The sequence below is a fragment of the Marmota monax genome, unplaced genomic scaffold (genome assembly GCF_021218885.2).
Source record: "Marmota monax isolate L192 unplaced genomic scaffold, Marmota_monax_Labrador192_F-V1.1 WCK01_AAM20220418_F8-fsc00003, whole genome shotgun sequence".
NCBI lineage: Eukaryota > Metazoa > Chordata > Mammalia > Rodentia > Sciuridae > Marmota > Marmota monax.
In genome coordinates this window covers 10,631,101-10,653,793 of record NW_026694084.1, presented here as the reverse complement: position 1 = coordinate 10,653,793, position 22,693 = coordinate 10,631,101, and the positions used below count along the sequence as shown (strand labels likewise).

At 34.8% G+C, this 22,693-nt stretch overlaps 1 protein-coding gene across 6 annotated transcripts in view; it reads left to right on the top strand.

The window, feature by feature from the left end:
* The window catches only part of Ubr5 (ubiquitin protein ligase E3 component n-recognin 5), a 128,543-nt gene that overhangs the window by 46,516 nt on the left and 59,334 nt on the right, over positions 1-22,693 (top strand). For 4 of the 6 annotated variants that reach the window (XM_046464606.2, XM_058585648.1, XM_046464605.2 and 1 more), the window contains exons 6-12: positions 6,748-6,937; positions 7,124-7,283; positions 8,223-8,372; positions 10,211-10,422; positions 21,110-21,226; positions 21,311-21,421; positions 22,035-22,189. In XM_046464606.2, coding sequence (XP_046320562.1) covers positions 6,748-6,937; positions 7,124-7,283; positions 8,223-8,372; positions 10,211-10,422; positions 21,110-21,226; positions 21,311-21,421; positions 22,035-22,189 — 1,095 coding nt within the window. The remainder of the gene's footprint in view (positions 1-6,747; positions 6,938-7,123; positions 7,284-8,222; positions 8,373-10,210; positions 10,423-21,109; positions 21,227-21,310; positions 21,422-22,034; positions 22,190-22,693) is intronic. The other 2 variants (XM_046464610.2, XM_046464609.2) reach the window with 1 other exon arrangement.

Here is a 22,693-nt window from a genome sequence, read left to right as displayed (position 1 = left end):
GTCATGATACTGGGGATTGAATCCAGGGCATTGTACCCCTGAGTTATACTCCCAGCCCCCTTTTTTTTTTGTTAATTTTTTATTTTGAGACTGGGTCTACTTAAGCTGCTGAGGCTGGCCTCAATCCTTCTGTAATAGCTAATATTACAGGTATGTTCCACCATGCCCAGCTGAATGTCTAATTTTTAAAGGAGGCAGTTGATAAACTGATTATTGTTGTGGGAAAATACAGGGCCATTGTTGCCAAATCCAGATCTTTGTGGCCTGCTACACTTTTTTATTTCGGTCTGAAGAAAATGTACAAATCTGCATTTTGGGGGGCAGGGACACCACTGAGCCACACCCCCAGTCCTATTTTGTGTTTTAGAGACAGGGTCTCACTGAGATGCTTAGTGCCTCACTTTTGCTGGGGTTGGCTTTGAACTCAGGATTCTCTTGCCTTAGCCTCCTGAGCCTCTGGGATTACAGGTGTGCTCCATCGAACCTGGCCAAATCTGTATTTTTAATGAGATCTCCTGACTTAAATGTTGGGACTCATTGTGCAAATAAATACACAAATGTACATAGTTGCACATTTATTAGTACATGTATGTACATATGTATGTGAATTTTAAAAATAAACTTTAAGAATAAACTTCCTTTTTAGGAGATGTAGACTGAGAAAAAATTATAAAGGCATTACTGAGAGTTCCCATATACCCCATACCCAGTTTTTATTATTACAACATCTTGCATAGTATGATATATTTGTTATAGTTAATTAATGAATACTAATATGTTTTATCAACTAAAGTTCTTTTTTTTAAGTAATGTAACTTCTTTTTTTAAATTTTATTTATTTATATGTGGTGCTGAGAATTGAACCCAGTGCTTCACACATGCTAGGCAAATGCTCTGCCACTGAGCCACAACCCTGGCCCTCAACTAAAGTTCTTATGTTATTCACATTACCTTATTTTTTATCTCATGTCTTTTTTTTCCCTCTTAAAATCCCAGTTTTTCTTAACACTCCCCTTGACTATGACAGGGAAGAGTGGAGAATATATCAGTCTTTTCCTTGTTTTTTGATTATATATATACCTAACCAACCTCATAAATACATGGGTAAGACTTGATCCATAGGTCATGATTTCCTTTTGATTTTGAATCATTTTGTGTGCCTTGGTCCTGTATAATGGAATCAGAATAGTAGGATTAATTTGATAAACAAACGACAGAAAGCAGACCCAGCCAGGTTCCCGTGTGTGTGTGTGTGTGTGTGTGTGTGTGTGTGTGTATAATTTTACCTTATTAAAAATTATGTAGTTCTCTTTATCCTGTATAAAAGGAACACCTATTCTTTTGTGATTACCAATGTGATTACCAATGGATCTCAGTATTGCATGCTTATCTTAACAGATTAATCTTTATTTAGACAGCAAGCTGGTTAGAGAGATGTTTAGATCTAGGGACAGGTATTTGGTTTGAATTTTTTGGTTTGTTTCCTTCTTTTTAGTTATGCATTACAGTAGAGTGTATTTTAATATATTTCTACAAACATGGAGTATACCTTACTCTAATTAGGATCCCAGTCTTGTGGTTGTACATGATGTAGAGATTCACTGTGGTGTATTTTTATGTATACATAGTTATGTCCAATTCATCCCACTGTCTTTCTTATTCCTGTCCCCTTCGCTCCCTTCATTCCCCTTTGTCTAATCCGCTGAACTTCACTTGTGTGTTAGCATCCATATATCAGAATAGTCAGCTTTTTTGGGGGTGGGTGGGTGGGGGGGATTGGCCTATTATTGGCATAATAGTCTCCAGATCCATCCATGTACTGACAAAAGTCTTAAAGTCATTCTTTTTTATGGCTGAGCAATAGTCCGTTGTGTGTGTATACATTTTCTTTATCTATTTATCTGTTGAAGGGCACCGAGGTTGGTTGTATAGCTTAGTTATTGTGAATTGAGCTTCTATAAACATTGATGTGGCTGTGTCACTGTAGTATGCCAATTTTAAGTCCTTTGGGTATAAACCGAACAATGGGATAACTGGGTCAAATGGTAGTTCCATTTCAAGTTTTCTGAGGAATCTCCATACTGCTTTCCAGAGTGGTTGTTCCAGTTTACAGTCCTACCAGCAATGTATGAATATATGGTTTTCCTCACATCCTGGCCAACATTCATTGTTACTTGTATTCTTGATGTTGCCATTCTGACTGGAGTGAGATGAAATCTCAGTGTTATTTTGATTTGTATTTCTCTAATGGCTAGAGATGTTTTGGTTTGATTTCTGATAGGAGAAACATGGCATAATAGGTGAGAGAGGGAAAACCTGGTGTACTCAGTGGTAGCACTCATATAAGGACAGGTCAGATGTATTTTATAGTTGTCTTTTCAGTGAAACTCAGTCTAGAATTTGTGTAGCTGAAACTGCAAGCTGGCAGTTGGTGGAAGTGTGACAGATTAAAACCAGCAGTGCTTAACAAATTTGAATGCTTAGATAGGCAGATATGTTCTCCACTCTTCCCTGTTACTATGGCTTTCCCTGTTTGTGTTGTCTGTTTACCTCTCATGGAAATTTTAGTTTGTGATACTTATAAAGTATGTCCAGGAGTGCACTTATATTTCAGTAATATATCTGATTGGGTTTCTAGCATTATTTGCTTGGGGAAAAATGATTGGCATTACTTGGTAGAAATATCAAGTCATATTCCTTTTATCTCATTGGTCATATAATTTCTTGTCCAAACTGGGACATTTGAGAGTGAAATCAGTAGTTGGGCTCAGATAGTAGGGTTAAACTGGCACTATCCCAGGCAAACCGAGGCTTAGAGTTATCCTAATTATTTCTTTTTAAGATTCTTTGGTATGGTTTTCTTCTTCTCCTCTTCTTCCTTCTTGTCCCCTTTTTCCTCTTCAATCTCTTCCTCTTCCCCCCCCCCCCCCAACCTCCTTGTTCCCTCTTTAGTTTTAGGGTCGAGTCCAGAAGCACTCTTCCACTGAGCCTTAGCCCCCAACCCTTTTTACTTTTTTATTTTATTTTATTTTAGGTTTCATTAAGTTGCTGAACTTGATCCTTCTTCCTCAGCCTCCCTAGTAGTTGGGATTACATGCATGTGCCACTGTACCAACTGAATGACTTCATTTTTAGATGTATTTTATAAATTTAAAGTCCTAACCATCTATACAACCCAGTAATGTTAAGTATATTCACATTGTTGTAAAACAGGTCTCTGAATCTTCTTTGTTTTTCAAATCTGAAACTGTATCCATTAAACAACTATGCGCTTTTTCTACCTTCCCTCAGTCTCCTAGCAGTCACCATTCTTTTTCTATGAATTTGACTACTTTTTAAGTGGAATCACTTTTTTCTTTTTGTGACTGGGTTATTTCAGGTAGTAGAATGTCCTCAAAGTTTATCTGTATTATAGCTTGTCAAAGGATTTCCTTTTTTAAGATTAAATCAATAACATTTCATTGTGTACTACATCTAGTTTATCCATCTTCCTTCGGTGGATATTTGGATTGCTTCTGCCACTTGGCTACTGTGAATAGTGCTGCTATGAATGTGGCTGTGTAGATCTTTCTTTAAGACCCTGCTTTCGGTTCTTTTGATGTACACCCAGAAGCGCTATTGCTAGATGATTGTAGTAGTTCTCCTTTTAGTGTTTTGAGGAACCTTCGTACTTTTTTCCATAGCAGTTGTATCTTTTAAAAATTTCTACCAAAAGTGCATAAATGTCTGAATTTTAACCCATATGCACATTTATTAGTTTCTATTTTCTACAGTAGCCATCCTAATTAAATTTGTAAATTTGTGACATTGAATTGCTTATTAGCCATCTGCATATAATCTTTGGAGAAATGTCTATTCAAGTACTTTTTCCATTTTTGGTACTGGAGATTAAAACCCAGGGACTTTACCACTGAACTACATCCCCAGGTTTTTGAATTTTGAGACAGGTTCTCAATAAATTGCTGAAGCTGGCCTTGAACTTTCCGTCTTCCTGCCTCAGCCTCCAGAATAGCTGAGATTATAGGCATGTGTCACAGCCTATAGGATTTCTCAATATTTCCTATAGAATAACCTCTTTTTTGAATGATTTGCAAATATTTTATCCCATTCTGTAGATTGCCTCCTACCCTATTGATTGTGTCTTTGGTGAACAAGCTTTTAAAGACCATTTGTCTAATTTTGCTTTTGTTGCCTGTGTTTTTGGTGTTATATCCCAGAAATCATTGACAACTCCAATGTAGTAAAGCTTTTCCCCTGTGTTTTCTATTAGGAGTTTTATAATTTGTTTAGAACATAAAGCCTTATGTTTGCGTCTTTGATTCCTTTTGAGTTAATTTTTCTATGTGGTCCATTTCTATTTTTTAAATTTTATTTTTTAGTTTTAGGGGACACAATATTTTATTTTTATGTGGTGCTGAGGATTGATCCCAGTGCCTCATGCATGCTAGGTGAGCACTTTACCATTGAGCCCTAGCCCCAGCCCCCGATTTCATTTTTAACAATTCATTTTTATTCTTTTGCATGTGGAGATCCAGTTTTTCGAGCAGTCCTTGAAAGGACTGTTGTTTTTCCATTGATTAGTTGTGCTGCTATCTGAGATCATTTCACTGTATACTCAAATATACACTGTATATTTCTGGGCTCTCTGTTCAATTCATTCAGTATATTTTGTCTTTATCCTAGTATTGTGCTCTTATGATCATTGTATCTTTGTCATATGGTTCAAAAACATTGGATCCTCTAATTTGTTGTTTTTTTCCCAAAATAGTTTTAGGCTTTTCAGAGTCCTGAGATTCCATGTGAATTTTTTTTTTTTTAAAGTTGTTGAAGGACACAATGCTTTTTTTTTTTTTTTTTAATTTATTTGTGGTGCTGAGGATCAAACCCAGGGTCTGACACATGCTCGGCAAGTGCTGTACCACTGAGCCACCACCCGAGCCCCCATGTGAATTTTTTAAAATACATATATTTTTTTAGTAACAGTTGGACGCAATACCCTTATATTATTTATTTATTTTTATGTGGTGCTAAGGATTGAACCCAGTGCCTTGCACATGCTAGGAGAGCACTCTGCTGAGCCATAACCTCAGTCCACCCAATGTGAATTTTTATGATGATTTTCTTCATGATTCTATTTATTTTTTTTTAAAAAAGCTGTTGGTACTTTAGTAGGAGTAATCTTGGCTATAGAAATAGTGGTAGGTAGCATTGAGTAATATAGATTTTTTTTTTAAATTTTTTTTTTGTTGTTGATGTACCTTTGTTTTATTTATTTATATGCGGTACTGAGAATTGAACCCTAGGCAAGCACTCTACCATTGAGCTACAGCCTCAGCTCCAAGGGTAGTATAGACTTCTTAACCATATTAAATCTTATAATCCATGAATGTAGGGTATTTTTCCTACCTACTATAATTTCTCCTTCTCTCTTTTTTTTTAGGCAATGTTTTGTACTTTTCAATTTATAAGTTTTCAATTTGGTTAAGTTTATTCCTAAGATTTTGCTATTGTAAATGGCATCATTTTCTCAATATCCTTTTATTTTTTTTAATACAATGTATTTTTAATGAATCCCCTTTGTTTTTTTTCTGACCTACTAATGGTTATTTAATATGACATATCTAAAAATCTGTTACTTCGCTGAAGTAAGTGCAGTTTTATATTATAGTTCCAAGGATGCAAAATATTGCTTTTGTCCAAAATTGTCTTGGACATTTCTTGAACTATAGATGAATATTCTGCAAAAATGTGAATTGATAATGGGCAACAACAAGTATCACACCAGTTTTTCTCTGTGCTCCCCTCCCCTCCCTCCTTCTTCCTCTCCCCCCCTTTCTTTTAGCGCTCTACCAATAAACTATACCCTCAGCTATCCAAGCAAAGCTCTTTGAGTTCTGAACTGAATTTTCCTTCTTGTATAACAGAATGTTGGTATTTGAGTTTGATGGGACTTTTTTTTTTTAATTTTCGTTTTTGTAGATGGACAGAATCCCTTTAATTTGTTTATTTTGCGAGATGTTAAGGATTGAACCCAGTGCCTCACACATGCTGGGCAAAGTGCTCTGCCACTGAGCTACAGTCCCAGCCCCTAATGGGACTTTTAATGCTAAGGCGAGATATGTTTATCTTAGGGTTAAGACAAGGAATGTGCATGCATATAAATTTTTTTAATCAAGAAAAAAATATGATATTTGTCTTTCTAAAAAGTGAATTTACATTAAGCATTAAAGAATTGGATGGGCTGGGCATGGTAGTGCATGTCTGTGGTTTGGGAGGGCTTAGACAAGAGGATTGCAAGTTCAAGCCCACCCTCTAAGCAACTCAGTGATACCTTGTCTCAAAAAACGGTGAGGGATGGGGAGTGGATAGAGAGGGCTGGGAATGTAACTCAGTGGTAAATTGTCTCTGGATTAAATCTCAAGAACCCCAAAACAACAACAATAAAAAATTGGGACAGCTATTTTAAAACTCCAGTCTATTACCGTTTTCTTTTGTCAAATCATTGCTATAAAATATAACAGGGACTGTGGTTCTGGCTCAGTGGTAGAACGCTTGCCTAGCGTTTGTGAGGCACTGGGTTCAATTCTCAGTACCACATAAATAAAGGTCCACCAACAACTAATAAAATATTTTAAAAATAAAACAATTAGATAGTACTTTAACATAAAAGAAAGAAAATGAGACTGAAGTCATCTTTTCAGAATGGATTGTTTAATATGCTAAATTTACAAATTCACCAATATTTAGAAGCCGTTGGAGTTCTGGAGTGGGTGGAAGTGGAGGAGGATCCTCTGGAAGGTCATCAGCTGGAGCTCGAGATTCCCGGAGACAGACTCGAGTCATTCGGACAGGACGGGATCGAGGGTCTGGACTTTTGGGTAGCCAACCCCAGCCAGTTATTCCAGCTTCCGTCATTCCTGAGGAACTGATTTCACAGGTATGGATCTTACATTTAATGTAAGACAGTGGGAAAAGGTGAGGCTTAACTGAATGTTGTGGGTCATCTGTATGACTTTTAGCATGAATTTGAAATTTTTTTTTTTTTCTGTATTGGTTGTAGAAAGCTGATTTTGACAAAGAATTTAAAGAAAATAAGCATAGTATTCTTCATTTTTAATTTTAGGCTCAAGTTGTTTTACAAGGGAAATCCAGAAGTGTCATTATTCGAGAACTCCAGAGAACAAATCTTGATGTAAACCTTGCTGTAAATAATTTACTTAGCCGAGATGATGAAGATGGAGATGATGGGGATGATACAGCCAGTGAATCTTATTTACCAGGAGGTTGGTGGATTACCATCATGGTTTTCTCATTTCTGGAGTGCTCATTCACTGAAGAATGGAGTTTTAAAAGTACAACTGATTCTCTGACTATTCCTAAAGGTGGTGGTTGGTTTCCCTGTAGAGCTGCTTAATTTAATTGCAACATTGCTGTAAAGGGAAAATGGGGAAATATTTGGCTCAGTGGACTCCTACTTGGTTCCAATAAAGACATGGTTATTTATGTGCTTTATCCTGGTTTACATGTGACTCTGGAATGTTGGTGCTTGATAACTTATTAATGAAAATAGATTATAAGCTGGTGATGTAACTCAATGGTAGGATGCTTACCTCGCATGCATGAGGCTCTGGATTCATTCCCCAGCAGTTTGCTAAAAAACCCCAACAAACAAACCTTTAAAGATATATTAGGGTCCTGAAAATAGATAATAGTCAAACTGTGCTTATTTATTTATTTTTAGGGGGCGGGGATGGGTGGGTGATACTAGGGATTAAGCCCAGGGCTTTACAAACACTCAGGGTTGGCAAGCAGTTCACTGCATTTGTAGCCCTTTTTTATTTTATTTTGGGATAAAGTCTTCCTTAATTGCTCTGGTTGGCCTCAAATTTGGTATCTTACTGCATTAGCCTCCCTTCTAGGTGGGATTACATGTGTATGCTATCTTACCTGACTTTCTTTTAGATTTTGACTGTATTATCTCTGTATCTTAAGCAGTCCTTTTTTTTTTCTGGTGATAATTTAGTAAGTAGAACTGGCAACAACTATGCATCTGATGTTCCTTAAAGTTTGTTAGTAATATAAATTTCATTTCCTAGATAGTTGTTGTTTTTTTCCCCCTTAGATAATATTAATCACTGATTTTAATTTTACAGATCGTTCAGTGTTCTATAGATGTACTTTCTATAGCTGCTTCATTTATATTTTTTTGTTTCTGCTTGTAGAGGATCTTATGTCTCTTCTTGATGCTGACATTCATTCTGCTCACCCAAGTGTCATTATTGATGCGGATGCCATGTTTTCTGAGGACATTAGCTATTTCGGTTACCCTTCTTTTCGACGTTCATCACTTTCCAGGCTAGGCTCATCTCGAGGTAATTTGCATATATTTCATTTTGATCATGGATTGGCTGCATAGAGAGAGAGTGGTAGATTCTCTGTATTTGAATTTGCAAAATTACAGTAGATGATATCATTCCTTATTAGTGTTTTTGGGTACTTTGGCATTGAAAGTAGCTTTTTTAATTTTTATTTTGAAGAGCCACAGTAGTATTTTAGAGATGACCTTATTTATATTTTATAGTGCATATCAAGGGGTACAACTTACCTAACTATATTTTTAATTAGGAATTTGGATTCTGAACTAAAAGCAGAATTCTACTTTACAGTGACATGCAGCATTCAGAAAACAAGTCTCCTTGATTAAAATGACAGGATTTTTGTGTTCATTTTAAATCCTGGTTAAATGGAAAAGTAAAATATGAAAAACATTAGAATGAGATTGAACAGTATTAAATGTATAGGTAAATGTTTAGCTTATTAAAATGCTATTTTCAAAAGTTTGAAATCCTTAAAGGTTTTTAAATCCTTAAAGTACGTGATAAAGGTTAGAAAGATAACTCTGAAACTATTAAGCTGACTTCTTTCTGTGTACATTTTTAGCAACTTTACCTTTATAATATAGATTCTATATTTTTATTTTCTAGAATTTAAAACTAATTGATCAAATAATAGGCAAAAATAAGCTATATTTACTGATCATTAATAAACAGGAAAAGATACCATGTTATATTATGACTTTGCTGCAGATACCTAGTACTTAAATAACAGACCTATGGGTGATCTCTTAACATACTGAACATATTATGTCGTAGCTTTAAAAGTTTTTTTTAAAAGTGTACTTTACTGTCTTAGATGTATTAAGTATTACATTTCAAAATAATTAGGATCTGACCATACTCCTAATTTTTTCCCTTTTTCTTTTTCTGTGTTCATTCTGTATGGGCATTACTTTTAGTTTAAACCATGAAAACCAGCTGGTATTAAACCATTTTTGAACTGCATATTTGGCAATTTTGTATGGTGCAACTATGTATTGTTCCTAAACCTTTTATACAAATCTTAGAAAGCTTATTTTGATTACATTATTTAAAAAGTAATGTATTAGCAAATGGGAAAAATGACTTTAAATAGTTTGTAGACCAATTGCAGGGGAAGCATTTTGGTCAAGGAAATTCTTTGTATAGATGCTTAAAACAAAACAAAACCAAACCTGTTTTTTTCTTCAAAAACTTTAAAATAAAACATTCATAAAAATCCAGCCTATTAAAAATTACCCCAAACAAGGGCTTGATTATCCAAAATTTTATAATTAGTTTGTTAATGGGATTTAACCTATTCAAGTATTTTTTTTATCATCATCATCATCATCATTTTTTATTGGTATTGGGGAATCTATATTTTTTTCCGTCAGCTTTTTTTTTTTTTTTAAATAACTGAAGACTTTGTAATATTCTCTTTTGGTTTGCTTCTTTTTATCTAATGTGTTAATTTTAATATGTATATTTTTCTAACTTAGAAAATTTATACTAAGCATTTCTAATGAAAGCCCCAATTGTTTAACCCTATTTAATAAAAACGCAGTCAAACTTTAAATAAAGCCATTCTGCTCTAAAATTATATAGTTGAAATAATCGCTGGTACTAGACCACTTTTGAACTATTCCTCTATATAGGTTTAAAAAATACTTAAATAATTTTCATCCATTCACTTGAAAAGGGTTAATGTTTTGAATGTTGCATGTCAGCTTTATTAGATATACATTTACATACATTTTTGTGAGTAGATAAACTGCTATTAGTTGCATCCTAAAGGGTCTTTACTAGAGAGTGGCTTACTTTTATCCCACTGGTGTGACCCAATTGCATACCAGTTCTCCTTCTTCCCTTAGAGAGAGACTCTGAGCTGTTACGTGAACGTGAATCCGTTTTACGTTTACGTGAGCGAAGGTGGCTTGATGGAGCCTCATTTGATAATGAAAGGGGTTCTACTAGCAAAGAAGGAGAGCCCAACTTGGACAAGAAGAATACACCTGTTCAAAGTCCAGTATCTCTAGGAGAAGATTTGCAGTGGTGGCCTGATAAGGTATTTGGAAAAACATTCACATTATTCCATTTAAATGAATTCCTGTCAAATACCTCTTTTTCCCCTCTAAAAAGGTTTCTGTTTTATTTATACTTTGTGCGCTCCCCCCCTTCCAGAACAACAACAAAAAACCCCAAGTAAACCCACAAATATAAATTGATAAGTGTCCTTTAAATTCAAGTAGTACATCTTCATTGTTCTTGTGTGAGTCATCTGAGTGATTGTGTTCACTGGTGCTATTTTTTTTCCTACTTGATGAATAAAATCAGAGAAATTGGGGTGGGGGAGTAATTTTAGATAACACATCAGCATTCTGTTCTAGGACTTCTTTTCTAGTAATGATTACTCTAATAATGGTCATATTCCTTAGTAGAAATTTATTTTCCCAAATTTGAAATGTCAGGTGGACCCCAGTTTCTGAAGGGCAAGTTTGTGGTCTTTGATGCTGCATGCCTCAGGACAAGATGAAGGGACCTGTTTTTCTTTGATTAGTTAGCTGACCCATTTAATGATGATGAATTCCGAGAGACGCTTTGCTGTGAATGTTGGGGGAGATGAAGCAGTCTGAAGTGGAATGGACTGGGAGAGTTGTGCTTGGCATCCTGAGGAGTAGAATAATGAGTGGATTTCAGAAAGTAACTAGGATTTGTTTTGTGGATTTGGAATTTTCAAAAAGCCATCACCACTACAAGTGGGATGAGCAGATGCATCCTATTGATGGTGTATATGTTTCATTGTTTTAAGTGTTGGTAATTTTCTTTAGAGCGTTCTGCAGGTGTCCATGTACTTTTCATTCATTTTTGTATGCCCTCTTTGTTCTTATTTCCAGAACTAGTTGGGTAGGAGATTTTCTTAAGCAGAAATAAACCAAATGAGGATAAAGAGAGTCTGACATGGATTTCTTTTCTTTGAATTTGGGAAAATATTAACTTTATTAATTTATGTTTTCATAGTTTTTGGTGAGTCTTGATGTAACTCATTTATTTTCCTCTACATTCAACTCATGTGGAAAACGTGAGTATAAGAGAAAACATGAATTTTAATCAGTTTATTTGGAAGCAAAAGGTTATTCTGTTTTCTCTGGCAGCTTCCAAACTTTCCCATAATTTCCATAAAACTGGAAAATGTCCCCAGTTCTACTCTACTTCATATGGTGGACAGTGATTTAAACCCTTGAGCCTTTATTTTTTTATTTTTTTGGTATATCATTCACTATTTGCTATTTTCATTGCCTGGATCATGTTAGAACTGTGTTTCTTATTGACAGGAGGTAATAAAGGACTCATGTATCATTTACTAGTGCCATCACGTATTATTTGTCTACGCTTCTTTTTTATGTATTATTTTTGTTAATGAAAGTGTTTTTGAACAGTATGAATTCAGGAATCATTACCATTCTTGTGTCGTCTTCTTGATTTAGTAGCTAGCCTTTTTTTTTTTTTTTGTCTTTACTGATAGGCATGCTTTTAGATACCGCTTATTTCCAGAGATAGTTACTATACTAACTGCTTTATGAAATCTTGAGACTATATACAATTTTGGTTTATTTAGACATTGAATTAATGGAAGAAGAGCAATTTGTGAAACAAAGTTAACCCCCCCACACACTTAAACAGTTGACTTAGAAAGTATCATTTAAAAAGAAATCCTTTATTTAATTTTTTGGGGTGGTAGTAGGGATTGAGCCCAGAACCTCACATATGTAGTAAGATTACTATTAAGCTACACCCCAGTCCTTTTTTTAATTTTATTTTTTCTATTTATCTATTGATCAGTTGTACTGAGAATTGAATGTAAGGTTTAGCTCTACCATCCCTAGTCTTGTTTTAATTTAATTAATTAACTATACTGAATTAATTTGTGACACTGATGATTGAACACAGGGCACTCTATCATGAAATGTATCCTAGCCCTTTCAATCTTTCTTATTTTGACAAAGTGTCTCCCAAGTTGCAAGGGTGGCCTTGAATGTTTATTCTTCCTGCCTCAGCTTCCCACGTAGCTGAGATTATAGGGTGCACCACCATGCCCAGACAAAAACACTTCCTATTAGTTCATGATTGAAATTTAGGCACAAGAAATTTCAGTTCTGGGAAGGAAAACAGATTAAGCCCATGTAAACTTTTATGCATTATCACAGTCATCAACAAATACCATTAGATGCTTTTTGCAGGGCTTGATGATATATACTTAGATTGTAAAGAGCTAAAGACCCTGCTTTCAGCTAGCTTTAGTATAGTTCATCATAATAGGTGCAGGGAATAAGTATTACCCGAAGAAAAGGGCCATATTGGTTTTCCAAAATTGGTTGGGTGTAGTGAATCCTGAGAAGGGGAAAGGCTTGGCAGGGATTGGAGAAGTAGGAGGAAAAAGCAGGAAAATAGGATATTGAGTGTACTTGCTGCTACTGATGGAGAAACTAGCACTGTAAGAGACAAGTCCACCAAGAGCTGAGGGTCTAATGAGGGGTCTTGAAGGAATTCCAGCTCAGGGCAGTTTATGCATCATGTTTAAGCCAACAGTTAACACAGCAGTTAATGAGCATGTACCCATTGTTTTATTTCCTCTTAAGATGTAGATGTGATTGTGGTAAGGGACCTGGTGGGATAATGATTTTTACCTTACAGGATTATTGTGAGAATTCCATACTGAATTTGTATAGATTAAGCATAAAGAACAAGGAGAAGCATTGTCCTATTTCAGAAAGAGAAAACAGGCTGTTCCTTGAGGTACAGAGAGCTGAGAGAGACCAGTAGTAGATCTGGGTATTCCCACGTAGGTCTGTTGCAGTTTATATTTTGTGTTTGAGATCCTCTATGTATAATGAGATAAGTTTTCAGTTCAGTGGTTATCTAAAATACCTCTATTTTTACTTTTTAGTCATTCTTATAGCTTATTTTTCTTAGAATAAAAATTGAGGTTCTATGTTGCTGAATATCTTATATATAAATAGTAACTATGTATGTACTTATATTAACCTACTTCCAACAAGAATTTAAATTAAACACATTCTGTGAGGTCAACATCATCTTGATTCCTAAGTCGATAAACATACTACTAAAAAAAAAACACTAATGGCTAATATTCTAATGAACATTAATGAAGATCCTCAATGAAATAACAGCACATGAAATAGAAGATAACATCATGACCAAGTGGGATTTATCCCTGGCATGTAAGGCTGCTTTAACATATACAAGTCAGTCCTGTGTTTTTACATCACTGTGATATATCACATTAACCAAATGAAACATTAAAACCACACGATTGGGCTAGGGCTGTAGCTCAGTGGCAGAGTGACTACCTCACACTCATGAACACCGCATAAGAATAAATAAACAAAATAAAGATAAAAAACAAACATAAACAACAAAAAAACCCCACATGATTGTCGATTGATGCAGGCAAAGCATTTGACAAAATTTAGCATCCTTTTGTTTTAAAAAAAATTTTTAGTTGTAGATGGACATGATATCTTTCATTTTATTTATTTATTTTTATGTGGTGTGAGAATCGAACCCAGGGTTTCTCACGTGCTAGGCGAGTGCTGTACCACTGAGCTATGACCCAAGCCCTTAGCATCCTTTTTTGATAAAAATATTTTAACAGTTTAAGTGTAGAAGGAAAAGTTCCTCAACACAATAAAGACCATTTATGAGAAATCCACTGCTGACATCATAATTAGTGGGAAACAACTGAAGGTTTTTCTAGTAAGATCTGGTATAAAGCAGGGATGCCCCCTTTTGCCACTTCTATAAAAACTGTACTAGCAAGCACATTTAGATAAGAAAAAGAATCTTTCTTTGAAATCTAAAGGGAGGAAGTAAAATCATCTCTTTGCAAATACTATAATCCAGTCTGTAGAAAAATCTGAATGATTACACAAAAATCTGTTAGAACTAATAATTTAGAAATGTTGAAGAATATACAACCATCATACAAAATTTAGTAGTATTTCTGTATACAGGTAACTTACAACCTAGCTAAAAAGAGACCAAGGAAAGAAACAGTTTATGATAGAAGCAAAAGGAACAAAACAATGGGGTGAAAGATTTACACACTGAAAGCTATAAAACCATAGATGAAAGAAATTGAAGAAGATGCAAATAAAAGAAACCCCATGTTCAGGAATTTGAAGAGTTAATATTATTAAGATGTTCTTCCTACCCCAAATGATACACACATTTAATGTAATCACTCTCAAAATTCCATTGGCATTGTTCAGAGAAGTAGCAAAGACAATCATAAAATATGTGGCTCCACAGAATACTTACGTAGCCAAAGCAATACCGATAAAGTAAAAGTTGAAGGCTTCCACTTTCCGATTTAAAATTATATTAAGTAGCTATAGTAGTCAAAGCAGTATGGTATTCCTTTGTATAAAAACAGAAACAGCAATGGAACAGAATAGAGAGCCCAGATGTAAATCCAAGCAAGTATGGTCAGCTAAATTTTGAAAAGGGCATCAAGAGGACACAATGGGGGAAAAGATAGTCTCTCCAGTAAATGATGCTTAGATAATTGGATTTTTACATATAAGAAAGGAAGGAAGGAAGAATTCAAACTCTTATCTTAAGACTATACATAAAAAATGAGTGAAAATGGATCAGAGACCCAAACAAACACGTGAGGGTTTTTCTAGTAAGATCTGGTATAAAGCAGGGATGATAATTTACGAATGATAATTTTTTAAAATATAAGACTAAGGATTACAGACATGAAGATATGTGCCCATCCAGCAATGAACGTGGATGGGCACATATCTTCACTAGGCAGTGAATAACCTGAACCCAGAAACTCATAGAAAAGAATATAAAATCTCCTTGACATTAGCCTTGGTGATGATTTTTTTGATATCACACTAAAAGCTTAGGTTATACAAGCAAAAATAAATAAAAGGAATTGTATCAAACTAAAAATCTTGTGCACAGCAGAGGAAACAAAATGAAAAGGCAACCTATGAACTTGGAAATATTTATATACCACTTATCTAATAGGGGCTAATATGCAAAATTAAAAAAAAAATCTTACAACTCAACATCAGAAACATATTCCAGTTCAAAAACGGACAAAGAATCTGAACAGACATTTCTTTAAAAATATTAAAATGGCCAACAGATATATGAAAAGATTCTCAACATCACTAATCATCAGGGAAATGCAAATTAAAACTACCATAAGACATCATCTCACCTCATATGTTTTAGGAGTGACTATTATCAAAAATAAAAGAGATGAATGTTGACAAGGTATAGAGAAAAGGAAATCCTAGTAGACTTTTAGTAATATAGATTGGCACAGCCATTATGGCAAACAATTTTGAGTTTTGTGAAAAGGGTAAAAATAGAACTACCATATGGCCCAACAATTCATCTTTTGAGTATATACCCAAAGGAGATGAAGTCACTGCCTAGTGAGGATATGTGCCCATCCATGTTCATTGCTGGATTATTCACAATAGGCAAGATTAAGAAGCAATTTGAGTGTCTGTTGATGGATGAGCGGATACTAAAATGTGATACATGCCCCTACTGGAATATAATTCAGGAGGAGGGAGATTCTGTTATTTGTCACAATGGACTTGGAGGACATTATGCTAAGTGAAATAAGCCAGACATAAAGAAAAATATTTATTGCATGATCTTACTTATATGTAGAATATTTTTTTAAAAAACCAAATATATAGAGAATTAACACTGATTACTGTAGATGGGGAGGAAATGAGGAGATGCAGTCAAAGAATATAAATCAGCATATGTAAACATAGGATAAAAAAGTCTAGAAATCTAACGTACACATAAGGATTATAGTTAATAAAATTGTATTAGGAATTTTTGTCAGTTTTTTAGATCATAACCCCCTGAGTCACACACGCAAAAAGTAAGATGATTGATACATTAATCTACTGCAGTGTAGTAATAATATTTGTATTGTATAATGTCATGTTACAAACCTCAAATAGATACAATAAGTTTACAGAAAGCCATGTTAGGTAAATTTGCTAAACATAACAACTTTGTGCTTTCTAATAAAGTATAGTCTGAATTTAAAGGATGCACATGTTGTTCTGTATTCACTAAGTTCCCAGGAATGTTTGGTTATTGTGTGGTGGAAGAAAGAAAAATGATCCAGCAAGTAGGGAGTGTTAATTAATAGTCATACCTCTTACTGTTCTGGATCTATTTCATGTAATTTAGTGGAAATAATAAATTTATTCTCACCCGCCATTTGAATTGTTATGTTCTAAGGTATTCTGGTTTTTTGAATGGTATTGAAAAGAAACAGGCCCATGGCATTTGTCTCCTTAGTATGTAAATTATTTTCAGCAGCCTTGTTGTTAGAATGTTCAAACTTGTTGGTTATATTGCTTCAATTTTATTTTGGTTTCCATACTGATGAGAGCTAAGGCAGTGTTCTAGAATTGAATGTTGGGTGGAGGAAGGTCTTAGCTGTTTTTTTTTTTTTAATTACTGATAGTTGGAAGCTTCCAGGAAATACTGTTAGCTAGATGTGTCACAAATGCAATTTAGTAATGAAATGAGCAAAATGAGAATTGATCAGAAAAAAGAGAATAAGCTAGGCAAAAGGAGAATAGGGAAAGGAGAAATGAATATGAACATACATGGTTGACCAAATTCAAATTGCACAGTAAAACCTTTTGTTGTTATTCTTTTCAGTCATAGAACACAGTATATTGCATTGAGTGACAGGACTTGGAGCTGGAAGTTAATAGCAAAACTAGTGTTTGCTGATGGTAGACAGTTAGGCAAACAAAAAAAGATGAAAACTAAGTTTTATGGGAGAAAGTTTAGGAAGAATAAGATCAACTTTTCAAATAAAATTTTAAATTTAGATATGGTCAGTAGGAGTTCCTGTTTCTGGGCTAATTGCTTCTTCTTAAGCTTTGGCAACTAACTTATTCTCATTGTTTTTAATAGTTACTCTCTTCTCTTTGGGGAGGGACTCATGCAGTTATTCAGTTTTAAATTTGATAATTAGATTTAACCTTTAATGATGCAATTTTTGTTTAAAACAAAACAAAACTGCCAGTTGTGGGGGGTAAATGCCTGTAATCTCAGTGGCTTGGGAGGCTGAGGCAGGAGGATTGTGAGTTCAAAGCCAGCCTTAGCAACTTAGCGAGATCTTGCTTCAAAATAAAATATGAAAAGGGCTAGGGATGTGTCTCAGTGGGTAAGTGTCACTGGGCTTAGTCACCTGTACCAAAAACAAATTATACTACTGTTTTTTAAAGAAATAGGGCCTATCTACTTTTTTCTAGTTGATATAAAGCAGACCCAACTTACTCAGAAACAGCAAATAGTATTTCATTAAGACCGTAAACGTGTTGCCTGTGATGTTATGAAATGAGTGAGCTGAGATATATTGTTATTTTTTGTATATTTGATTGTTTTATATTTCTCTAAATATAAATAAATTTCTTTTACATGGATAGATTTGAAACAACAAGAATAGGTGTCTAATTTTTGTCATCTTTCCTAGACTTATGGTTGTATTGTCTATGTACACTTGTCCATAGTGGGTTTTCAGGGCCTCAGAGACTCTACTGGCTTATTCAAAATGTCTCCATTATGGGGAGCATTGACTTTTCAATTGACCAGTCAATTCTGAGAGGACCTCTGCATCCAGGGATGTTTTGGTCATGACTTTTGATGTAACAAGTCCTTTAATTGAAGTTGGAGTTAAGATTCAATTGTTCATTCAGCACTTGGTTGGTGTGCTTTTTTTTTTTTGTGCTGTGTGCCAAACTGACCTGTAGTAATGTAGAGGTGACTGTGATGTGGAACTTCCCATGAGGAATGTAGGGAACACAAACATTCATGTAGTGTGATGTGTTCCTAACATGGTCAGTACTAAACTAAAGGTGTGCATAAAGTTCCACAGGGCTTTACAGATAGATTTGGTAAAGACTTCATAAAGGAGGTGACATTTAAGCAGTAAGGTTTTTTGTTTGTTTGTTTTTCTTTTGAGACAGGGTCTTGCTAAATTGTTTAGTTCTTGCTTGGTTGCTGAGGCTGGGATTGCAGGTATGCATCACCATGTCTGGCCAAGCAACAGTTTTGGGTCTAAGTAGGCATTGTCCAAGAAGCAAGGGTATTCTAAACATCAAGCATGGACCTGGAGTTATAAAAGGTGTGTTTGTGGAACAATGAAAAGTTCAGAATTACTGCTCTATGGTAGGGAGTAGAAGAGTAGGATGGAGCAGGATTGTAAAGTGACATAGGTAACTGGCCAAGGAGTTAATTAAGATGTACTTTGTAGTAACTAAGAAGCTAAAAGTGTCCTTAGAGAAGTGATGTGATAAAGTTGTTTTGAAGGAAGGGAATTCTGTTGGCATCATGGGAGAAAGGTATGTAAAGGAAGAAACATCTAAACTCAGCAATGAATGTGGTAAGATTGTTAAAGAATGAATTGTGAAGATTTCAGAATGCAGGGGCAATCGTGACAGGAAGGAAAGAGTCTGAAAGGAATTTGAGACAAATGCAACACTCCTTTACTAGTGACTTGATTGATGAGAGAAAGGAAGGAGTTGAGAATTCCCAGGTTTCCATGTCTCTAGGACGAGGTAGGTTTTGGGTGTTACTCTTTTATATGGGGGCTACAGGTGAGGTGCAGCTTTGCAGGTGGTGAGGAATTTGTTTTGGAGCCTGTCTATCCAGGAAGACATCTCTAATAGATGAATCTGGGGTTATGAGATAAAGACGTGTGTAAAAGCATGGTGCTTTAGTGGACGTAGTCACTGAGGATGAGAGTGGAGCATAATTTGCATCAAGGGACAAGGGCAGAATCTGTGGTGTAGGGAGTGCATTGTCGTATAAGGGTGATGGAGACAGTAGCCACGCAGGTAGGAGGAAGGCCAGTAGAGAGTAGTGACCTCTACTGGAGACCTCTCCTCTCAAAGGAGAGAATAGCTTCCAGAACAAATACCGAGTAAAAGCGAACATGGTGATACCAAGTGAGGATTCACTTGATCATGATTTCTGAAGGAAAGAATAATTTGGATGGTTGTTGGGGGGATATGGTCAGGGGTTTCATTTAGTGTGTATATAGTTTATATTTAAGGGAGGGGGATTTTTCTTTCTCTAAGAAGGGAAATGTGAGAATGGTACTTTCATTAAGTAAATCTAGAGGTGGGAATATTCAGGAAGCCTGTATACAAGAGCTGTTCTTCCTTTTTGGGGAGGCATGAGCAGGAGATGAAGTCAGGGGAGCGTAGTAATCACAGTTAAATTTGAACACTTATTTTGCACTGGTCTCTGTGCGATGTATTTGTCCTTCCTGTATGTATTATAATATCCATGTTAGAAGTGAAAAGTAGGTTCAGAGAAATTACATAATTTACTTGCAGCCACTAACTTAATATGTGTTGGATTCACATTTTGGACTCATTTGGTCTGATTATTTTAACCATGGGATTGAGATAGAGAATGAGGTAGAAAAAGTAAGATTCAATGAAGCTGCCATAGTGAAAGTAAACTGATTTTCAGAAACCCATGGTGAAGGAAGAGAGGAATTTAATAATTAAAGAATTTCAAATTTAATTTCTTTACTGTGCCCCCATAGAAGTACTTGAAAATAAGACCTGTTTGGTATAGGGAAAATAGAAGATTAAAATTAACGTTTTTTCTGTACAAGGTATAATCCATTGCTAGTATGTAATATAAATCTTGGTAGACCTTGTAAGATTTATCTGAGCACTATAACCCATCTAACAAGTGAGATTGAAGTTTGGCAGAAAACTAGAAAGACATGGTTAGTTTAGTATATAGAAATCCAAGGAGAGGAAGTAATATATAGACCAAAAGGAAAATACACAACCTAAGATCTGTTATTGCCAAGTTTTGCTCTGAGATTACTGGTTAGCTTCATGTCTGTAATCCTTGGTCTTATATATTAAAATAATTAACATTTGTAAATTATCATTCGTGTTGATTTACATTTATTGTCCAAACTTCCAAGCTTTTTATAATTTAACTGTATCCCAGTTCACTGCATGTATTTTACCTTAAAAGCTAATGAACTTATACCTTAAAAAGACATTTGTCTCAGCGTGTTTGAAAGACTCAGGAAGAAAAGGGGGTAAGGAATTTAGGAATCTTCTCTTTTTTGACTCTGAGTTTCCTTGTTGTGTTTTGTTTTTTCCCCTCAACATTTATTGAGCACCTACTTTTTGAACATTGTTGAGTATATGATGTGAAAAAAGACAAGTTTATATTTGTGTGAGATAAATAGGTAAACACAATAAATCATGAAATGTTATCTAAAAAGCAAAATCAGGAGCCAGAATGTGAGAGTGGTGGTTTTTTAGATAGTACGGTTACAGAAGTCTCCTTTGAACAGACTTGATTGGGGCCAGGGGTGGGGGTGGGGGGATGAGTTGCCTGAGAAAAAGTAATGTAGGCAGAGATAATAGCAGCAACACTGGTCCTAGGATGGGGTCCTGATGGACATGGCCTAGGAACAGGACCATGAGTTGTGACCTGAGTTCATGGAATGAACCAGAGCCTTATGTGGGGACTTTATAGGCTGTGCTAAAGGTGTTGTGATACCTGTGACTTATGTGTTCACATAATGAATCTAGATTTGATTTAGTGATTATACTGACTGTCCAAACCAGCAGATTTGGTAATTTTTATGTTTATAGTATGGTCTTATTTTTCCTTTATAGGATGGAACCAAATTTATTTGTATTGGAGCTCTGTATTCTGAACTTCTGGCTGTCAGCAGTAAAGGAGAACTTTATCAGTGGAAATGGAGTGAATCTGAGCCTTACAGAAATGCACAGGTATTTTATTATTAAATCTTACATTGAATAGCTCTACATATCAACATATAAAACAGTAATCATTTTTCTTATATGCTTTCAAAGAATCCTTCATCACATCATCCACGAGCAACATTTTTGGGGTTAACCAATGAAAAGATAGTCCTCCTGTCTGCAAATAGCATAAGAGCAACTGTAGCTACAGAAAATAACAAGGTAGGAGTCACTTTGCATTAATAAACATTTCATGCTTAAATTCTTGTTTTTTTTTTTTTCTCTTCTTGCCCCTTTTCATCTTTTCATTTTCTATCTTTCTGTCTAACTAGGTCCATAAATACAAAGTGTCTCAAACTCTAAGAAAGTGATCCAATGTTTTTTTGGAGGGCTGGGAGGTTAGTTTATGCTGTAATCCAACTTCAAAAGTAGTTTTCTACTTTTAAAGGAAAGGAAAAGATTCAAGAAAAGTGAAAGACAAGGGAAATCAGGGAGGTTAAAAAAGGTATAGTTTGAGAAAATATAGGTATTATGCTTCAATGATCAGTTTGACTTTAAATTCTATTAAAAATTGTTGGAGCAAATGTATAGTTTTGGTTAAGTCTTAAAGATGGCATTAGACATTCATTTCAATAGCTGCTATTTTAATTTACATGTGAAGAAAGTATTTTAATATCCAGTATTACTAAGAATCTGTTCTATAATACTATAGTATTTAGCTCAACATTTTAGAATTCTTGGCTATAAAGTATGTATGCTTTACTCCAGTTTTGATCACAATTCTTTTGGAAGATTTATTTATTTTTGTTTGAATCTCTAACCTTTTATTCTTTAGGTTGCTACATGGGTGGATGAAACTTTAAGTTCTGTGGCTTCTAAGTTAGAACACACGGCACAGACTTACTCCGAACTTCAAGGAGAACGGATAGTTTCTTTACATTGCTGTGCCCTTTATACATGTGCACAGCTGGAGAACAATTTATATTGGTGGTAAGTATGTAGGGAGGAGGAATTTCTTTCAGTGTATATTTTTATGTGCATGGAGACTTGCTTTGGGGAATGGAATACTAATATGAGAAGGTCAATATTTGTAGGGACAGAAATTTCAATTTAGAACATTGTTACCTTAAAATAAAAGCGCTTAAGATAAATTTATAAAAGTAATGTGTACTTAGTGACTATATTTTAAAATTTATAATAGTGTGATGTAGAATAAAAATCATCTAGAATTCTATGTCCAAAGATAACTGCTGCTAACATTTGGGGCATTTTCACCCCCACCCCCACCCATACATAAATATTCATTTTGTTTTTAAATAATTGGAAGTATATATAGAATATTTAAAATTTTTAATAGCATGAGTATTCTCTTTTATTTAATTATAGTTTTAATGTTAGAAGGCACCTAAATTTATTTTATTTGTATCTTAATAGTAAATTTGTACTGGCAAATATATAAGAGTCTCCTAATGAAATGGAATTATTTTGAAGGAA